General features: G+C 41.7%; 1 protein-coding gene across 1 annotated transcript in view; it reads left to right on the forward strand.

Annotated features, from left to right (window-relative positions):
- Positions 1-1,127: 1,127 nt before the first annotated feature.
- The window catches only part of rhoq (ras homolog family member Q), a 24,282-nt gene continuing 5,584 nt past the window's right edge, over positions 1,128-19,825 (forward strand). Inside the window, exons 1-4 of the mRNA XM_005735122.1 lie at positions 1,128-1,692; positions 1,988-2,046; positions 14,938-15,102; positions 18,360-18,455. Of these exons, the coding sequence (XP_005735179.1) occupies positions 1,551-1,692; positions 1,988-2,046; positions 14,938-15,102; positions 18,360-18,455 (462 nt within the window). The 5' untranslated portion in view covers positions 1,128-1,550. The remainder of the gene's footprint in view (positions 1,693-1,987; positions 2,047-14,937; positions 15,103-18,359; positions 18,456-19,825) is intronic.

Raw genomic sequence — 19,825 nt, forward strand, 5'->3', positions numbered from 1 at the left:
TGGTTGGTGTGGTTATATTTTACTGCTGTTCTGCTGCTGCACTGCCTCATCTCACATTTATAAACTCAGAAATAAAACAAAAGATAAGGTGTGAACATGGACTGCAACAGCGCTATCAAATGTGTGGTCTAAGCGAGACGAGCTCTTCAAAACAAACTTGTCTCTTGTTGCACCAAACGTTTAAGATTAAGAAGTCTTTAGCTGACTTTGGGATTCCCCTTAGCTTTCTCCAGGTCTTGACTCTTTAAATGCCCACAAAGCAGAGGCAAAGATTTGGAGAGAGAAGAAAATAGGCTGCACATGTGCCTGCTCACTCCTTTTCACTTCAAAAAGAGTCGCTCCTTATTAAGATGGCTAGGGGTGTACTAATTCAAGGAGACAGCCCACACCTGGCCAACTGCATTGCAGAGGTCAAATCTGTGTGCCTCCTTCACTTCTTTCATAAACACATGCCTCCTCCTGTGGCGTCTCCATCTGCAGCTCCCTGGTCCCATCTCACATATCGCATATTCCATCCATCCCACACACACACACACGCACACACACACACACACACACACACAGCAGGACAGTAAGGATGGATCGTCTATTCATCCTCGCAGCCACAAAGTCATGTGAAAAGCAAACAGAGAGAGAGGGAGACGCCTAAATTTAGAGGCTGAATGTTGACTTAGACTTAGGTTACACCATTTCCAAACCGACAGACTGGGTATATTCTTTCATTTTATTAACAAGTGTTCAGTGACACATGCATGTCTGGCCAACATATATCACTACTGTCTTTATTTAAAGATTTATTGATACTTTAAAGGAGGTTTAATGTAAAATTCTTTCCATGGACATCCTACTGTGAAGCTTATAAGCCAATAAACGATTCAGATGGTGTGTGTGGAAACTAATGGTAAGTTTATCTCAAAAACAGGATATTGTTTTATTTCCTGTGACACCCCCTAACAGAAATCTAATGTTTGCACACGGGATCCTTCTAAAGAAGCGTAAATAGTGTAATTACTCTGTGATCCAGGCATTCACAGCAGGCGGACTGTACTTTATCCGGAGCCCCTTGGTTTTAAACCCAAGCCCCGCCTCTTCAGTAGGCTAAGCGCACCCACCTTATCCACCAGCGGCACAGTGCGCCAGGGAGCAAGAGCGCAGGCTGCACCGTGGAGCGGGCATGGTAGACATGCAGTACCGGCAGACCGCTTCTCCCAGAAAACGCTTCCGATATTGGGTTTAAGGAGACAGCTTATTTGAAAGCCGGATTGGGCCGAGGGGATCTTATTCTTTCTGACAGTCGTACAAAAAATACAATTAAAAAAAGGAACTCATTGACATTTGGAAGAACCTGATGGGTAGTGGGGAGGAGGGGAGAACGATGCAGTTCCAGCCCGACTCGGTGAGCCGCGCAGTCCGCCTCCGACGCTGGTGATGCCCGCCGTGCGGGGATCACCGCCCAGCAGCAGCAGCAAGAGGAGGAACAGAAGGAGGAGGAGGAGGTCAGGATAACAAGGGCGTCAGGGGCCGATGATGTCGTTGGGAAGGTCGGGATCATGGCAAACGGAACCGGTACTATCATGTTAAAATGCGTCGTGGTCGGAGACGGTGCGGTGGGTAAAACGTGTCTGCTGATGAGCTATGCCAATGACGCCTTTCCAGAGGAGTATGTACCCACGGTCTTTGATCATTATGCAGGTAGGAACACAGTTCTGCTGTTCGCCTTTATTATCTCATAATAGCGTGACATGCTGAGCTGCTGCCGCTCTGTGCTCACTGATAATTGGCCACATGCGAATCTAAGAGAAGAGAGATTTTAGAGACCCCCACCCCACCACTCTTCCTCCAACTGCATTGCATCTGTTGCTATAATCAAAACCACTTGTTTGTCGTCTTCATAGCACAGAGGGGCTGCCCCCCCCCCACCCACCAGCACTCCCCACCCTCACCCCTTGGTTCCTCCTCTAAACTGCTCTTTGTCATTTCCTTACAGTGAGCGTCAACGTCGGGGGAAAGCAGTACTTGTTGGGACTGTATGACACAGCTGGTCAGGTAAAGTTTATTTTTTCCTCTGGCTCTGTGCCAAGCACGTCAAGGACACGCACACATGCACACACGCTCCAGCTCTATCTCGGTCTCTCCATGTGCTCCTGGGACCAATAACTATCCAACAGTGCCTTGGAAACACCCACAGGCTTCATATTCAGGCCAGGCACTAAGCTGCAACAGGTGATGGGTTTCGCACATGGCTTTAACTGCCTGAGTGTGCTGTGGCGTGGACAGTGATGGCAGTGAAGGGGTTTCAATAGTTCTATTATGTGGAGAACAGGGCTCCTATGTCCAGTAGTGATGTCACAGGTTTGTTAATAGGGCTGCTTAATGCTTGGGCCTTTTCTTTACAATGTGCCATTCAGTGGGCAAGAGTTACAACTGTAATACACACACACACACACAAAATAATGTGTCCCCTCAGCAGAAGAGCCAGTGTACACACAGATGGAGGAAGCTACTTGAAACACACAGCACACAGAAGCTCACCGAGGTGTGCGTATAGGAAAGACCCTGAATTATTTGTTTTTAGTGTAAAAGTTGTCATTTGGTTTTTATGGCGGTTTTGGTTTGATGTGAATAGCTAAGCGACAGCAGCTAAAGAGGAAGCAGTTAGCACATCAACTCTTTACATGTTAGTTATGTCAAAATTTGGTGCTTCAATCTTTGAGATTTCACACTATGACTGTATGCAAAGTCTTCATCAGTGTTTTTCATTATTGATTATAGGAGATGGTTATCAGCAAATTAGCTGAAAATGAAAACCAAGAACTAAAAAAGAATTGTATTCAAACACAATCTGTAGAAACATTTGCAGGTTGGATGCCTGTTTGACATATACTGACAGTGTAGTTTGGAGACTACATGAACCTGTGTGCCAATGAAGCTACTTGTATCCAGGTGTCCCAGTAAAGGTGATGGGAGGTGTTGGGTTTAACTTTCGCAGGATGTCGTTGAAGCATTATGTTAGGAAAGAAGCTGAAAAAGGCTCCAAAAAGAATTTCTAAAGGCCACATTGGCAGGTACTACCAACCTCAAACTAAGCAAAAATTGTGCCTTTGAAACTAAAATAATATTTGTTATTCACTGGGAACTAGGGCTGTGCGATATGACCAAAATCTCATATCACGATATAAAACCTCTATCGTCCGATAACGATATAAATCACAAAAAAAATAATATTTTCTGTAAATTCTGTGAATCTCGGGTAGCTGAAGTGTTTCCAGTTGGGCGTCGTGTACCTGGAGTCGAGTGTTTTAACAAATGTATGAAACTACACATTTTTAGACATAGGTTGTAACGGCCGCCGTTTTCTTTGTGAGTATTTATTACACGGCGTGCTGCGGGGAAAAGCCTGTTCTAACGTTTGAGTCTAAGGTTTATTTTTTAGCACCTGACGGCTCTTTTTTTTTGCTTCTCATCCGTCAATACTCTGCATACTTTATCACGTGATTCCGTTTATTTTGAAAAGTCTCAACAGAATCTTGAGGTTTATTGTGAAAGGTTTATGTGGAAAATAAACTAGCGGACATGCGATGGTTTTACCGTCGTTGTTGCTAAAGACAACCAATAAAAACAGGCGCTTGTCCGTCAGTAGTGTGGTTTCTATTAAATATAAGAGAAAGAGAGAACTTTAAGAAATTAATATAGCCACTACAGTGACCATCAAAACCATGAACAAACAGTTTATTTTGCGACACCACAAAACAAACGATAGCGTAAAATGAAACATAGATGTTTTTATATCGTCATCCGATATATATCGTTATATCGAACAGCCCTACTGGGAACGATTAGACCGTTCCCAAAAGACTAATCAACACCTAATCAACCACTTTTAACTGCTAAACGACTTATCATTTGCTGGCTTTACATGGAAGTTTGCAGTGGACCTTTATTTTTTTAAGTAGTTTCACAGTGAACTTTGACTGTTTGTTCTAACAGATTGCCATCTACATTAACTTGCAGGCTCTACCTGAGCAGATTTAGGCGGCCCATCTACCTGCAGAGAGCATCTCTTGTCAAATGGGGGCAGTCAAAAAATATGTCGTACAGCCGCTCTGTGGGCTACTCTTGTGCTTTTGTCGGTCCATGAGTCAGCCACGGAAAAGAGCAAAGTTACAAACAGACAAAGAGCTGACGTCAAGCTGAGGGTTAAAAACAACACTGTCACTGTCTGCGCTTTTCCTGCTGCTTCTCCTGTTCCTGACGAACTCCGCCGCTCCGTCTCTTTTCCGGCCCACTTGTCGGCCGGTCTGCATTTGCTTGACGCGCAGCATCAACCACACCGCGTACTGTGCAGTTGGGTTTTTGGAAGAACTCACAGGAGCACATTTGTGGTGGTTGAAATTCCAAAAAATATCTCCTCAGGTGGGCACAGACACAGTAGCTTAACTTAAGCCTAGTTTAGTTGCGCAGTGCCTCACCTTTGGTAACATGTTCTTCTATGTTTATTGTTCAGTGACGTTAGTGGTCCACTGATCCAACTTTTCCACCTCCGATTCAGTACAGATACCTTGCTTTAGCGTATCTTCTGATACACTGTTACATTAATAAGCATTTGATGATCTCTGCACCTTTAATAATGAGATTTGACACTTAAGTATATATGGTTCATTATGGTTTGATGACCGTTAGTGTGGGTTCTGGAATATTCCAAGTAAATAATTATGTAGGCATTTATTGAACTGGTAAGAAAATAAAGCACAATAGGCTCAAAATACAACAAAGGAAAAAAAATATCAACGTTATTCACCTTGATTAAATTGCACAAGGATTAGGCTTTAACCTCCTAGGACCTGGCATTTTGGGTTATTTAGACCAAAATACTCAAGTTTGCTCTACAAGGGCCTGATATCCACTTACGAGGACATTATACTGCTACTGTTCTATCGAAATTTTAAATGAATATCCTCATATGTGGCTCTCATTTTTCTCAGAAACAAAAATTAGGTAAAAAAAATCTGGTAATTCTTTGTTTTTACATTCATCGTCTCCCAATCAGCCCAAATGTCAATGGAAGAGTTCGGGTCTTAGGAGGTTAATGAAGTTGATGACCAATGTTTTTTTTTTTAACCCAAGTGCAGTAAAACCTTCCAAATAAGCGTTTTGCAAACTGTGACGACAGTGTGAGTGAGCAAGTGATGTTATCGTCATCTCTGTTTGTTTTTCTTTTGTTTTTTTTTTAGTTGTGCCAACTAACATGAGCGAGGCTACTTTGGATGTGCAGTAAACGTGTGCATGGTGGTGGGAGCATCGTGGTTTAGGCTTTCTTTGCTACCTCAGTCTGGATGCTTCACAGCCATTTTGAGAAAAAGGATTTCATAATTGTGCCATCAAATTTTAAAGAACAGTGTCAGGGTAGCACTTCATGGCCTGAATCTTTGGAGAGGTTTGGTGAAAACACGAGTAAATCATCAAGCACAAAAAAACAAGGAAATTAATGATTCTAGGAATTACAGAGTCAGTTTTATCACATCACCTAATTAGGATGCCGTGGCATGACCTAGGGAGAGCTGTCCAGTCAAGACATCTAAGCAGTACTGATGAACTCGAAACTGTTTGTTAGCTCTAAAATTCCCCCATCATTGTGAAAGTCTTATTAGCAGCAACAGGAAATGTCTGATCGAGGTTCTCCAAATCGCTAAATTCATGAGATCACTTTCTTTTTCTATAGTCTGCTGTTTGGACAGTGTTATTAGCTTAGTCAGATCATGTTTGTGACTCAGATGACAATCAGGCCACATATTACGTGTAATGCGCTCAGAAATCCCAGTAATTTCAAATGGCAAAAGCTCTGAATGGGCCTCTCTTGTATCATTTCACGATTTTCAGGCGTTTCTATGGCTAAAGCAAAGGACTAAAGGCACCCTGTAGATTTTTAAACCTCCAGTAGTGATTTAAAGCAAGAGTTTAGTGTGTGTAACAGATTTTTATTTTGTGCATGTACAAGAACCAGAAAAGCATGTGGACAGCTGCATAGACCTTCCTGTGTAGGGTATGTCTCTTTCCTGCTCATTAACAGTTGGCAGCTCAGAATAACCTAGCAATAGTTCAACAGCTGAGCAGTAGAAGAAGAAGGCATGCTTACTGTATATTGCACAACTCATAATACTCAAACACTGGCTGTGCAAATGAGGAGGAAGGAAATGGATTCAGCACTTTTTTAGACACGAGACTAACACACAGTGTGTTTTGGTGAGAAAAACTGAATGCACTCAACTATGATTTTCTTGCGTTAAGGCCTTCTGGTCTAACTTCAGCTGCACTGCAGGACAGCGAACAGTCAGTCACCCATGATTAACCTCCTCATACTTACAGCAACCTAAAACTACACTCTTGCCAGAAGCTGAGTAGTTATTAACACTTTCCTCGTGACCTGTTCCGATGTGATCCATGCAGCAGAGAGACAAATGCAAAGCTCAGAAAGGTCAGCTTTGGCATATTTAGCTGGTTTCCTTCACAAACCCTGATTCACACACAAATCTGTGAGTGGGAAAAGATCGCAGACAGCCTGCATTTTTCTTCCCTGTCTTAAACAGCTACCTGTGGCTGCGCTATAATTTCCCCCCAAGAAAACAGATGGTAGAAGTGTTACTACTCACTTGTGAAAAGAGGAACACAACCTTTTGTCTATTCTGGCGTGTTTGATAGGCTGTGTGTGTGTGTGTGTGTGTGTGTGTGTGTGTGTGTGTCAGAGGAGGGTTTGTTTTCAGCTGATTCAGAGTGTCTCTGAAATGGAGAAGTTCTCCCAGATGTCTGCTGTGGGCGCCGCCGGCCTCCCAGAGTAGAGTTACTGCTCTTGAAAATGTGCCCCCTCACGTTTCTCCCCGACTCGGCTGACCTCTTTATGTGGAGCAGAAGGCCAGCTGGTAATGTTTATAGCTTCAGCGTCTGATCAAAGACTCGATGCCCCAAAGAGAGGAAAGGGGGAGGAAAATAGTGTGTGTGAGACAGAAAGAGGAAGAGAGAGAGCCAGATGCGGGAGGCTAATCAAGTGTGTGTGTGTGTGTGGGGTGGGGGGGCGGGGGGGGGAAATAGCTTTGGTTAAATTCAGACGCCTCTGTTTCGTTTTCCTTTCCATTTCTCTCCTGTTGATGTAAAACTCGCCCTTCATTACGTCCACCTCTGTCCTGCGCTACACGTGTTCATTTGGCTTCGATCTCCCTGCAATATTTATATTCCTGGCGTAGGCTGGAGCTCCCATAATGCTTCGCTAATTCCCAACGCCTATCAGCAACCTTACGTACGCATTGGGGTCGCGACTCTGTGCTGTCACGTTGGTGTCACATGTCACTCAGTGCCACATAATCACAGCTCGGCTCTGAGCCCAGTGCCGCTGCGCCGCATCTGTTGTTGCTATTGCTTCCCTGCCAGTTATTGTCTGCGTCTCTACTCCAAGCACCGCCTTTTGAATTATTCCATATGGAAGGTCTGTGAAGTCTAATTTGCTGCAATGTGGCGAGGGAGCAGAGGGGAAAGTCTTTACTTATTCATTCATTCATTCATTCAGTCATTCTCCTGCTGCTGCTGCTGCACTCAAGAAAATCTAGCACCACTGGCGAGGAGGAGCAGGAGGAAACAGGAAGTGGATGCTAAGTGCACTAGAGCCAATGGAAAGGACAGGAGCTCAGGAGCTGCGACCCCGAGGGATCCGTGTCTTACTACGCTATTAACTTCCACTTTGTAGTTGGATTGTTGCTGATTTGCTCAGCATGTCAGATGCACTTCCTATGATCACTTTCACATTTCCTGTCCAGGCTTTGGGTACAGTCTGATGAGTCCTTTTTGACTCTGCAACCCAAGGTGGCCTAGTGACCCAATAGGGGTGAAAGGATGACAGGTGGGGTTTGGAAGAGGGGGAAACTGGTTTTACTCAGCCATGAGCCGGTCACCAGTCAGCTGCTCCAACACAGAGAAACAGGAGTGCTGTGGGCACGCCTCAGAAAGAGATTTTACACTTCAGAACAACTCTAGTGCTATTCTCTTGAATGGAGTCAACTAATTTGCACATTGCCTGACGATTATTAGTGATTAATCAGTCAGTTTGCAACTAATGGATTCTCCTTTTAATAAAGTATCAGAATAGTGAAAAAAGCTCATCACACTTTATAAAAATCTAAGGCTAAATACTGAAATGCTAGACTAGAGCTCGACCGATACAGGATTTTAAAAGTGCTCTCTAGTGGAAAACCAGATCCAAAATTAACACGCATCACGTGATTGAAAGGTGTTTGTTCCATTGCTTTACTTTAGAATTCGTTACATTTAGTTCTAAATGCTGCTGGTAACGTAAACTTGCTTTATTAATATTTACTTTGTTTGCACTGTGGCTCAGAAAGTGTTCCTCGATGATGAACGCGACCGCACGTTCAGGACTTCTTAGCTCTGTCCTGTCTTGTTTCAAATGTCACATCATATGAGGTTGACATAGTTGGAATTTTTGAACCAATGACAATAAAGGTCTCAAAGCCTTTTTAGGGTTTTTTTTTCTGCTTTTATTGGGATAGTGCAGTGGAGAGAAGACAGGAAGGCTGGGAGAGATCAGGGGGAAGGCATACAGTAAGTCCCAGCAGGCCTCAGGGTCTGCAACAGCCTTTCAGTTTATGGGTTGCTTGCTTTACCCAATGAGCTGTACCAGTGCCCAGAGGTCTTGAATCTTGAAAAAGAAAGTCTTTGTTGACCTTTTGGAAAAATTAGCAGGAGTTGGCTCATTATATCACTTGGCTGTGCTGTTGAGACCGGTGCATGAAAGAGTGTTGATAAATGAAAAAAACACTGGATATTCTCTGTGGCTTTGAAACTTGTGCTTGGACTTTGATTGAAATACCAGACTACAGCTTCTGACTTAGCAAAGGGTGTGTAATGCATTTTTCTGCCATTTGGATTGGCCTTTGAAGTCAGCACCAGGATTTACATTTTGAAATGATTTAACTCTCTTCTTGTCTTTGTGAAATGTGCCATGATGTGCAGCACAGCTGGCACCCATCTGGCTTGTAGCTTACAATGCCAAGACGGGTTTTTAGCAGCTTGTGTATTTACAACACAGGCATGTGCCCTCTCTGAAAACAACATGAAAGACGCATAGGACTGAATCCCAGCATGTACATAGTGTTGTGATCCCAATACGCCAGCTTCTCTGGAGGCCTGCTGTGAGTGAGTAGGTGATGATTTTCAAGTCTAGAATGAAAACATCTGTCTGTTTTCTTCTGCTCATCCAGTTCAGGGATGTGGGGATTAAGGATCCTGTCCTTGTTGTCAGAGGGCAAGTGGTGTGGTTCACCTAGGACAGGTCACCAGGCTAACACCTGGACACAGGCACAGTTAATCTGACATGAATGTCTTTGGACTGTGGAAGGAAACTGGAGTACCCCGAGGCAGACACAGGAAGATGATGCAGAAAGGCCCATGCAAACCAGAGGGTTTGAATCTTCCTGATGTGGTTTGACAGTGTTAACCACTGCACCACAAAGCTGCTTATAGTGAATATCTGAAACTGCAAAATGGAACACCTAACCAGTGACCACATATTTGGGTAGGTGTCTGGTGTAATTATGGGTCCCAGTCAAAATAACATGAAAAACAACTTTGCAGTTAGTGGTAATATGGATGGAGTCAGTTATTTTCGCGTATACAGGCGCTGGCACAGTGTTTAGTGTAGGAATCCACTGTTATGTTGTAACGCTTTCCCTTCCCGCCATGCAAATTTTTCCAACTCCCAGAATACCTGACCAGCGTTTGACTCAGGCACGTTGCCATGAGCATGCTTGCTCCTACTGCAAATTGAGGACATGCTGTTACTCTTGAATTAAACAGCTGGGGCCTGTAGTTTAAGAAAATGATTGCGAAATGGTTGTTTGTGAATATTCGCAGCTGTGGATTCACGTGCGTTTAGTCCTCCGGAGAATTTGTTTCCTTTTTTTTGCTTTTTGCAGCAGGAACTAAAAGGCTCAAAATCAAAGCCAAACGACACAGAGCAGGATCGAGTGTAGGACCTGAGGTGACCTCCTGTGACATCATCGGGGTCTTGACAAAGCTCGATATTAACGTACGAGGAAATCATACAAACTGTTTTTACTAGCTGAGTAATGCTAAGATGAGTAAACTCATATTTATAGAGAAAGTCATTGGTTTTCCCTTTGGTTCCTTCTCCAAATTTGTTCATTCATTTGAGTGAGTAAGCGCTTGGATTAGTGGATTATCCCTTAAGGCCATTACCAAAATGCTCCATTATCAAAACACACTGCATCCTGTGGTAAAGAATTGATATACATTTGGACTGTCAGTTTTATATATTAGTGTTAATACAATCTTTGTTCTTTCTTTCTTTGTTGTCTATTCACTGCTGTCATTAACATCTATAAATAGAAACGCTGAACAGCCAACTTTTTGAATGAACTATGGCAGGATGCTCTCACTGTACAGACATGAATGGACAGAGTGCATTAGAGCTTCAGTCCGTGATTAATGATCATTAATCGCCATTAGTGGGAGTAGAAAAAGGCACCACCCCCTCCCCTTTTTTTTTTTTTTTTTTTTTTTGGTTGCTGTTTTTTTTTACTCCCGAGGTGAAATAAAGTATTTTGAAATGTGCAGCTTGGCAGATCGGAGTCGGAACTTTGATCAGAAGCGTCTCTGCCTGGGCTTGCTTTCCCACCCGGCAGCCATGTTAGAGCGAGCGTCTCTGACGCTGTTGATATAGGCGGTTTATAGAGCCCCGAGGAGGCGATGGAAGTAGAAAGGGAGAAAGATAGAAGAGAGAGAGAGTTGTGGAGATGGAGAGGAGGAGGGAATGACTCACTGATATAGCACTCATATGTCACTGAGTCAACAGAGCGCAGTCACACAGCCGAGCGCTCACAGTGGCTCATTGAAGGCGCTGAGTCTGGCCCTGATGGAAGTGTATGGGCATGTATAGACAGACGCTGATAGAGTTTAATGTACACATGCACAAGCTGCTCCTGTTCCCCCTTTTTTTCCCCCTCCATCATTCCTTTCCCGCTGATCATAATATTTACGGTACACTCCCGGCTAACTTGGACAGATCGTTGTGCAGCGTGTCTGCGATGCGCTCATGAACTGCTGGACTGAACTAATAAAAATGTGGGACATATTTTTAATGGAAACTTTTATCCAGAGCACCTTCACGGCAGCGATGGTGTAAACAGTTCTGTTCATTAAATCCGGGATTGAGCGCTGGAGACGTGTTGGACGATACACTGTGAAGACTCTGAATGGCTGCTGTGTTTGCCGTGCGCTGAGGAAACTGTACAGAGATGGGTATCAAACAAGCTTCGGGCCTGTTTACAGTAAACTGCTGAGCGGCTTCCACTGCGTCTGCAGCTTGTGGGGAAATCGGATTCATTTGTGCAGGCAAAGGTTATAGGAAATAAAGGCAAAGGAAATAAATAATCTAAATGGACATAGTGTAGGATCTGATGGAGGTGGACAATGTCCCCAGCACCACCACCAAAAGTAAAAATGTGAATTTCAACCAGATATCTAGATCATATTTAGATGCTATTACAGAAATGCAGATGCCTAAGCCTCTTTGAACAGAACATCCACAGCCGACAGAGTATCAAAAATCTGTTTATGCCATTAAAAATTACACAAAAGGGCATCTTTTTCTCGACGTCTCTTCACTAACCTGATAAGATGCTTTCAGTTTTTAATCAATATTATTTGGCAAAGTCACCTTCAACATTTTTCAGTGTCTTTGCTGGGCGGGTAGAATTTGCTTCTCTCTTGTATTACTTAAGCAATCGTATTGATAATCAAGCGCCTGATCAACGGACTCCTCGCCGTTAATGCAGTTGCACTTCAAACAGTTGCCTTGCCCGTTAAATACGTGGCTTTAGATGTGTGACTTTTAAATTGTTTAACTCATACTATTATACAGAGTGTATTTAAAAGACTAATTTAAAGTGCTTTAATTCTGCAACCCTCTACGGGTAATAATCGAAACACGTACTGTTAGAAAGAGCGGATTCGTGAGTTTGACGTGGTTGAAAGTTGGTAGCAGTGACCCCAGACGTGCTCACCAAGGTATGAGACGAGTCTGGAGGGGGGACACTTGTGAACATCCTATGTTTTGTATGTAAAACATTTATATTAAGTCATGTATTTTAAAACATTTGGCAAATTTCTCTTTCCATCACTTTTAAAGAAATAACCCTTTTAAAATCAGATGTGACCTCGAAGGCTGTAAGAGCAAGTTAATGTCACTATCAGCTCATCCAGGATGCACTAAATATTCATCACAGCACCCTTACACCAAAACAGTCTATGGATGTGCCATTCTTAACAATATCTGAATTGTTACCTGATAACACTGCTCCCGTTAATTCAAATAAAGTCGCTTCTAGGCCCAGAAAAACCAGGTGTAATCTTGGATTACATGAAGAACCAAAAAATACTTAAAGATCTAAAACAGTCCAATCTACCTGCAAGCTATGAGTTGGTGTGCAGGGAGCAACGGGTACTGTTTTAAAGACCAAAGCTGCTCACACCAAACATCAGATTTTCTTCATTTTTTATTACTATTTTTGTATCAAATGAGTCATTATTAATGGATAGGCATGACCTGACAGGTTTATTAAATGTTGGCTAACCCAAAGAATGAAATACCTGACAAGTCATGATCCTTAATCATAATGACGCTGAACATGAAGGTTAAACAATTCAATATTGCCACATCTCAGTGTTGTAGCAGTGCCCAGAATGAGTTCTACACCTTGATACTAAATGTGTGTAGTGCAGGTTAGTAATGCACTTTCAGGTCGATGTTCTCAGAGTATTTTTTAAATCCGGTCAAAACTGAGGCAGCAGACACAGGAATATCCCGATGTCATTTCTTATTTTAGGTAAAGCTCATGAAACACTGATAATACAGCTCACCGGCATTTTCTCATTAGTTGCTCGGTATGATGGTTTTTCCTTCTTACTTGTGAAATAACATGTCTGTTGGAGACAGTTTATTCTTAGATAATCCTGGTAATAGGCTTTAAATTTATTTTTGTCAACCACTGGAAATATCGCTCTAAAGTTAAGAAATTATATACCTGGACTTCATGTGTAACATGCTATAGCTGACAGTGTGCAAATAATTGCAAAATCTGACAGCTGAGAAACTTTCCATCAGATCATTTTAGTCATGCTCGTATTTCACCTTTGCCTAAACCGTATAACATGTGTTGTGCACAAGGTTTAAAGATTATTCTTATTAATTTTGCTCTCAGGTTTGCTACAAGCACCGGATAGTTTGCACTCAAAATGGTTTTATCGGGTGCGGAGGTTCAGCTAGTGTCAGGTAAGATGACACAGGAAATGTACTTAACTTATTGTGCTATCGAAACACTCAACCAGCCAGTGTAACAAAACTCAACTCCCCCGAGCACTCTGAGGCAATTTTTTACGCATGAAATAAGGACATCTTGAAAATCAGGTCGGAGTGTTTACCACATTTATAGATGTCTTTTTTTCAGATGTGGCACACGGCAAGAAGCGCTCTGCTTTAATGTTTTGTCACTACTGGAAATGTTCTATGTGTTTTGGTTAATGGAGAAGCCTGAATAGAACCTGCGTGAGGCAGCGTGCATGATGCCAGTGGTTAATCTGTTAATCGCACATTGATGCAATCCAAGAATCCCACACGCTTTGTGCTTGGGAAGTCACAGGTGAGCAGCAATCTCCAATCCGATTAGCTTTACGTGTATTTTTATCTGGTATTGCAGAGAAAAGTTCAGGGTTGCGGTACCTGTGTGAACATAGCTTAAGAAAAAAAAGCCTCTAAGAGTTGTTTGAAATCCCTGCATGAGCCCCATCTGTGAAATATCGCACTCATTTGGAAGTAAGAGGATGAAATACTCGTAAAGTATTGAATTATATCCACTTGACCTATTCCAGTGAGGCATTGTTGACTAATGCACAACATGAGCACAGGGCTTGAAGATTTGTATGCTTATTTTATCATCTGCTCCAATTCAATATAAAGTCTGTATATCTTAAATCCATTACCCGGGTGACAAAAAAGGCTGATGTACTGCTGTTTGAGGAGTTTTCTGTCATTCTGCTCATTTGCAAAGCCATTCCCAGCGGTTTGTAATTGAGTTATAGGCGATTCGGTGATAGCACACTGTGCTGTCTGCTTTGGCAAAGAATTGAACTCGCTGAAGGCATCAAGATGAAAGAGTTTAATTCCAGTGTTTGGTTGTCCTTTTGCAGCATCTTGGTCAGACGTTGTATTCAATCTTCTTGAATTCAGTGTCGCAGACAATAAAAGTGACAGAACTGAGACTGATTCACTCAGTCAAGTTGGTCTGGTTGAGTCATATCTCCTTACGGGAGATCCATTGATTCCCCATGTCTCTAACCAGCGGCAGGAAAAACGTGCCATCAGTAGACGTGAGATAGGTCATGAATATTTATATGAGCGCAACTCAGACACTATGTCGAAAAGACTTCATCTTTGGCGAGGACAAGGGAGCGCCTGATCTGGCTCACAAAGGGCAGTGTTGCATTGGTGAATTGGTCATTTACACCACACAGATATCGGAGATGGCAGTGTGTCTGGTTCTCAGCATCTTGTGGTGATGCCTTGTGCTCAGCTCGCATTAGAGGACTGCAAATGTGATATAATAACTGATTGTCTGTCAGAAAGGGAACTCTCACATTAACGTCATCTTCTTGGCATTCGTTTCTTGTTTTAACTCGGACCCTAATGCACATAACACGGCTCAGGAGCCACTTTGGCACTGTGTAGCTCTCTGGTCATCATTCTGAGCTCATCTCATAATCCTTTAATAATCGATGAGTAAGAGTTTCTCAGATGTGAGGAACAGGAGTGAATCATATCTTCTGATTGTTAACTGGTGCTGCTCTGTCTTCTCCCAGGAGGACTACGACCGCCTGAGGCCGTTGTCCTACCCGATGACCGATGTCTTCCTCATCTGCTTCTCTGTGGTCAACCCCGCCAGCTTCCAGAATGTGCGTGAAGAATGGGTGCCCGAGTTGCAGGAGTACGCTCCCAGTGTCCCTTACTTGCTCATCGGCACGCAGGTTGGTTCTGGAAACACGTAACAGACGCTTCCCATTCTCAGCTGCTTTGCGCATATGTGGTGGATGTACCTGCATTTGTCATTTCTGACACGCTGGAATGAAATGAGGTTACCAGAGAAGAATACACTGTTGAGCTCATACCTGATGTTTTCAGATAGAGATGAAAAGAAATGAAAAATAAACTCAGTTACTTAGACATATTTGAACAAACTTTGATCATTTTCATCCAGTATCAGTCTGATCCTGATCCTCAGAAAGCTAGACCAAGTACAACAGTGACAACGTGGAAGTCCACTTTATATACATACATGGAGGTGGTGCAACTACGCTTTCCTTCACAGCTTTGTTATAGTTTTTTGCTTTATTGGTGACAGTGGTGTCGCTGCCGGTTTCTCGCTCTCATTCTTATTAAGCTTGGCGGAAGACTTATTTTACTGCTCTTATGGTAACATTATGTGCTGTCAACGGCCTGATTAACATCATTTCACTTCACTTGTATCCTGTCAGTTCCACTCTACCCACAATGTATGTGTGAGTGTGTTTGTTTGTTTGTGTGTGTGAGAAGATGCACATACAATCAGGGAAAGGGGCATAAGAACAGTGAAAAAATGCCTGTCGTCATTAATTCACTAATAAATATTATTTAAATTAAAAATTTACTTATTATAAGTAAATTTATATTCCTGGATGTATTTATTTTTTTTAGGTTTTGTTTTTATAAGGTTATGTGAGCAAGTGTAAGTCAAGTCTAATGTTATCTTACATAAAGGAATGATTCTCAGTCGCTAACATAAGGATGATTAGCACAAGCGAGATTACATAATTTTAGCGTTAGCACAAATGCCAATAGCAAGTGCTGCTGTACATTAACAAACATGCTGGTTACTCTAACATGAATATATATAATATGGAATATAAAAACAGTAAAAAAAAAAACCAAACACACAACAAAAAATGAAAAAACTGGGACACAGTTTTGTAAATTTTACCAAAAAGCTTTGTTAGCATGCTAGTTGCATCCTTGCAGTTAGCTACAGTGACAAAGCAATCTCTCCATTCCTCCGTCTGTAGCTGTCAAGTAATCCTCCTGCTGTGCTTCTGTCTCATAATCCGCCTCCTTTGTCTGTGTTTACATTCACACACTGAGCTGCTGTACTTCACATAACCCTCGTGTCTCTTTTCCAAAAGCATCTGATTGACATCTCTACTGTTGTAATAAGAGCTCAGCTGAGGAGCTGACGTATGAGAAATAAAGGAAAATTTCACATTCAGAAGACAGCAGAACTTTGCAGTGGTATTAAAAGGTGAAGCAATTATTTTATTAACAGCTAGATTTTCATAAAATAAATCAGCACCTAGCATAATCCATCTATCCATTCTCCTCCGCTAAGTTTTTTTTTTCACACCAAACACCATAATATCAAACCTATTTCTTTATAAATGACTATAAACAAAATATTGTATTAGATTACACATAAAAAAGACAAATGATGATAACTGATCAACTGGGAAAACATGAAGCACCTTCATCCATGTTAAATGTGATCTTTAATTGCAGCCCTAATATTACTTAGGCAAGGTATCTTTGAGAACGGTGGGAACATGACAAAACATCGCGGCTGCCCATTAAAGAGGACTAAGACACAACTAAGAGTAGGCGCATATCTAAAAGTACAGGTGCTGACATAGACAGTAGGTGGTAGCATGGAGGAATTAGATATTAGCTGTCTGGCTAATACTGTAGTACTCCACAGCTGACTCTAGATTTATTTGTGTTTCTCTGATTCATGCAGTTATTTAGTTATATGGGGGATAAAAAAGTGGTGTAACCTACCATTTACCAAGAAAGTTGAAAAGTGATAAAGAACAATGTATTTTCTTTTTCTTACACTGTTTTCTTCAACTTAGAAATTAGCCTGTTTCAGTATAAACACCATCCAGACTTTGTTTTTTCTGCTTTGCACTGGTGTTGTGATTACATCATGAGTCATGCAGTGTATTAGTTTGGTGATTAACTCATGAAATATATTATCAATGCATAAGGTTGATGTAAAATGTATGTATTAACCCTCTAATTTGCTTACCATCGTGTCATACTGTATCCTTCACTCGGATTGGTAGTCGCTTCAATCGTTTGCTTCAAAGTTGAGAGAAGTTTAACTTGGGAACCGTGCTTTTTGCAGTGTATTACAAGTTGGAAGTAATGAAGTTGGTAAAGTTGTTGACTGAAACATTAAAGCTTTGGTCTGTAAAACCAAAACACCGAGCTGAAAGATGCTAAAGTGATCAGTAATGCTGAGGGCAGATGTAGATCCGAGTCTGGAAGAGACCATTTTCAAATTCCACAATTATGTTTTTCAGCCACTGTCACTATAAAAGTACTAATTAGTGCAGCTTTAAGCCCAGCCACTCATGTAGTCGGGGAGCTGTGAAGATGAGCCAAAGAACAGAAGAAATAATTTATTAAATAACAGCAAAAATATGGAACGGCCAGTACAAACCTGACCAACGATCTCAGGCTGATTTGTCACACATCGCTTTAGGCGTTTTATGTCCCCGTGTTAAATGTGAGGTTTAAATCTGTTAAAGAAGCAATTAACAGTTTACTGATTCTTATGACACAACATTAATCCAGAGCATTAGCTTATTTCTTAAACCTTTCTTGTCACGGCCAATATCGCGCTTGCTTAAAACTGAGGGCAGTTGTGGATTTTTGGGGTTCCCTGGCAACCAAATGCCAGTGCAGCCGAGCCCCAGCAGTGATGAGGAGGCTGGAGTGGGTGTCTGATTTACCTTGTGTCAGCTGATGTTTACTGCGCTGTTATCAGTTCCTGCTATAACTCACTCGCCGCTCCACTGGCTGGATGCTGATATGTGCACGCTGCCGCAAATCTCCCCAATCAAGAAATGAGTTAATGAAGGCCACTTCCTGTTAGCTTTAGCAGTTGGATTCGTTGATTGTAACAGGTTATTACTGAGATATGGACGGGCTGTAGGTGGAGAGCGTTCCAGTGAATAAAAGCAGAGTGAAGAAACTTGTGGTTGTCTGTGAAATTGCTTTGCACAAGAGCAGGAAGTGTGGGCCAGCATGGCTGTGTTACAAAATGAGAGCTCGCGCTGTCAGTTACAGCTCATTCCTATGTATAGATGCAATGATGAAATCCCTCTGTGTTACGCAAATATGAGCTATTAATAAAATCTATATCATAACAGCAATACTAATGTTGACTCAGCTAAAAGAAGGGTATCTTTTTCAGATTGATCTCCGTGATGACCCCAAAACCATTGCCAAACTAAATGACATGAAGGAGAAGCCCATTGCCACCGAGCAAGGACAGAAACTGGCAAAGGAGGTTTGTATGCCGAACTAAAGGGAAGCTTCTATTTTCACTTTCGCTGTTGCAGAATTGAGCTGCCCAGTCCAGTTAGATTCCTGTGTGTTGATTTGACCTAGGAATGTCTCTTTAGAAATTCTTGGAATCAAGACCTTTGCGCATTCTTTGAGTTACAATGAATCCGGGAATACATTCCGAACCAACACAGATGTCCAGCAGAGTTCGAGACTCTGCACCATAGATACCAAAGGCGATCTGTGATTAATCACTCCTGTCAGAGCATGAATAAGGCTCAGTCTTTCAAAACATTACTGCCTAGATTCATTTTAAAGTCTATATTCGTGCCGTTTTGGCAATGTAAGATTTCAATGCGATTCTCATCTCATGGAGTCATGAAGTTTTCTGAGGCCTCAAGGAAACTTGGAAGAACATGTCGGGTCAGATTAGACCCCTTTTCCTCAAAGTGAGCAGCATTTTACCTTGGGTATTGTTTCCTATAGTTGCTGTTGTAGGTAACCCATCTTCCATAATCCAACTCAAGATTAGAATTTTTTTTTTAAAGGGTAAATTTCAAATATTTTTAAGAAATAGTTTATCCAATCATGTGAAAAATAACTATTTCCCATATTTGAAGAAGCAAAAGTGATTCTAATTGAAAAAGTACATAGTAAAAATACATCCTAGTCCAACAATTGATGCAAAACACTTTGAGGGAGTGATAGATTGCAGCTTTTCCTGTATAAATAAAGGTCTATTGCTTGCTTTGCTGTTTGGGATCCCATCATGCCAACATCTAAAGAACATTTTGAGGCCTTCAGAAGCAAAGTCTGTAAGTCTGGTAAATTATTTAAAGGAGCTCCAAACAGTTCAGAAAGAAAAGAAGGAAAAAAATCATCCCATTGTAAGGAAAAGTAGTGTGGATTTCATGACTGGCTGCCCTGTTACATTCAAGTCAGTAACAGATATTTTGATATAAAAACCAGTCTGATGATCTAAAAATTCCATCAGAAGATATAAAGGGAACTCTTGCAGCTCCTTTGTTAACACGTCATGTGCCTTCACAGTTCTACACTGCAGTGCCAGTGGAGCAGTGCCACTAATGGTATTTGCTGTTCAAAAAGAGCTTTAAAGCAAAGCTAAAGAGCTTTTTTTTGGCCTAGCCTTTTTTGGTCTAGCCTTTTTGCTTAGATGGGAAGGGTCTGAAAATTTTGGAATATCACTTATGTACTCATATCAATTATAGTTTTTTTTTTAAATCTATAAGATTATATATATACATACATATATATATACATACATATATATATACATACATATATATACATACATATATATACAGTGGGGCAAAAAAGTATTTAGTCAGCCACCGATTGTGCAAGTTCCCCCAC

The sequence above is a fragment of the Pundamilia nyererei genome, unplaced genomic scaffold (genome assembly GCF_000239375.1).
Source record: "Pundamilia nyererei isolate P.nyererei 1_Seehausen unplaced genomic scaffold, PunNye1.0 scaffold00062, whole genome shotgun sequence".
Lineage (NCBI taxonomy): Eukaryota > Metazoa > Chordata > Actinopteri > Cichliformes > Cichlidae > Pundamilia > Pundamilia nyererei.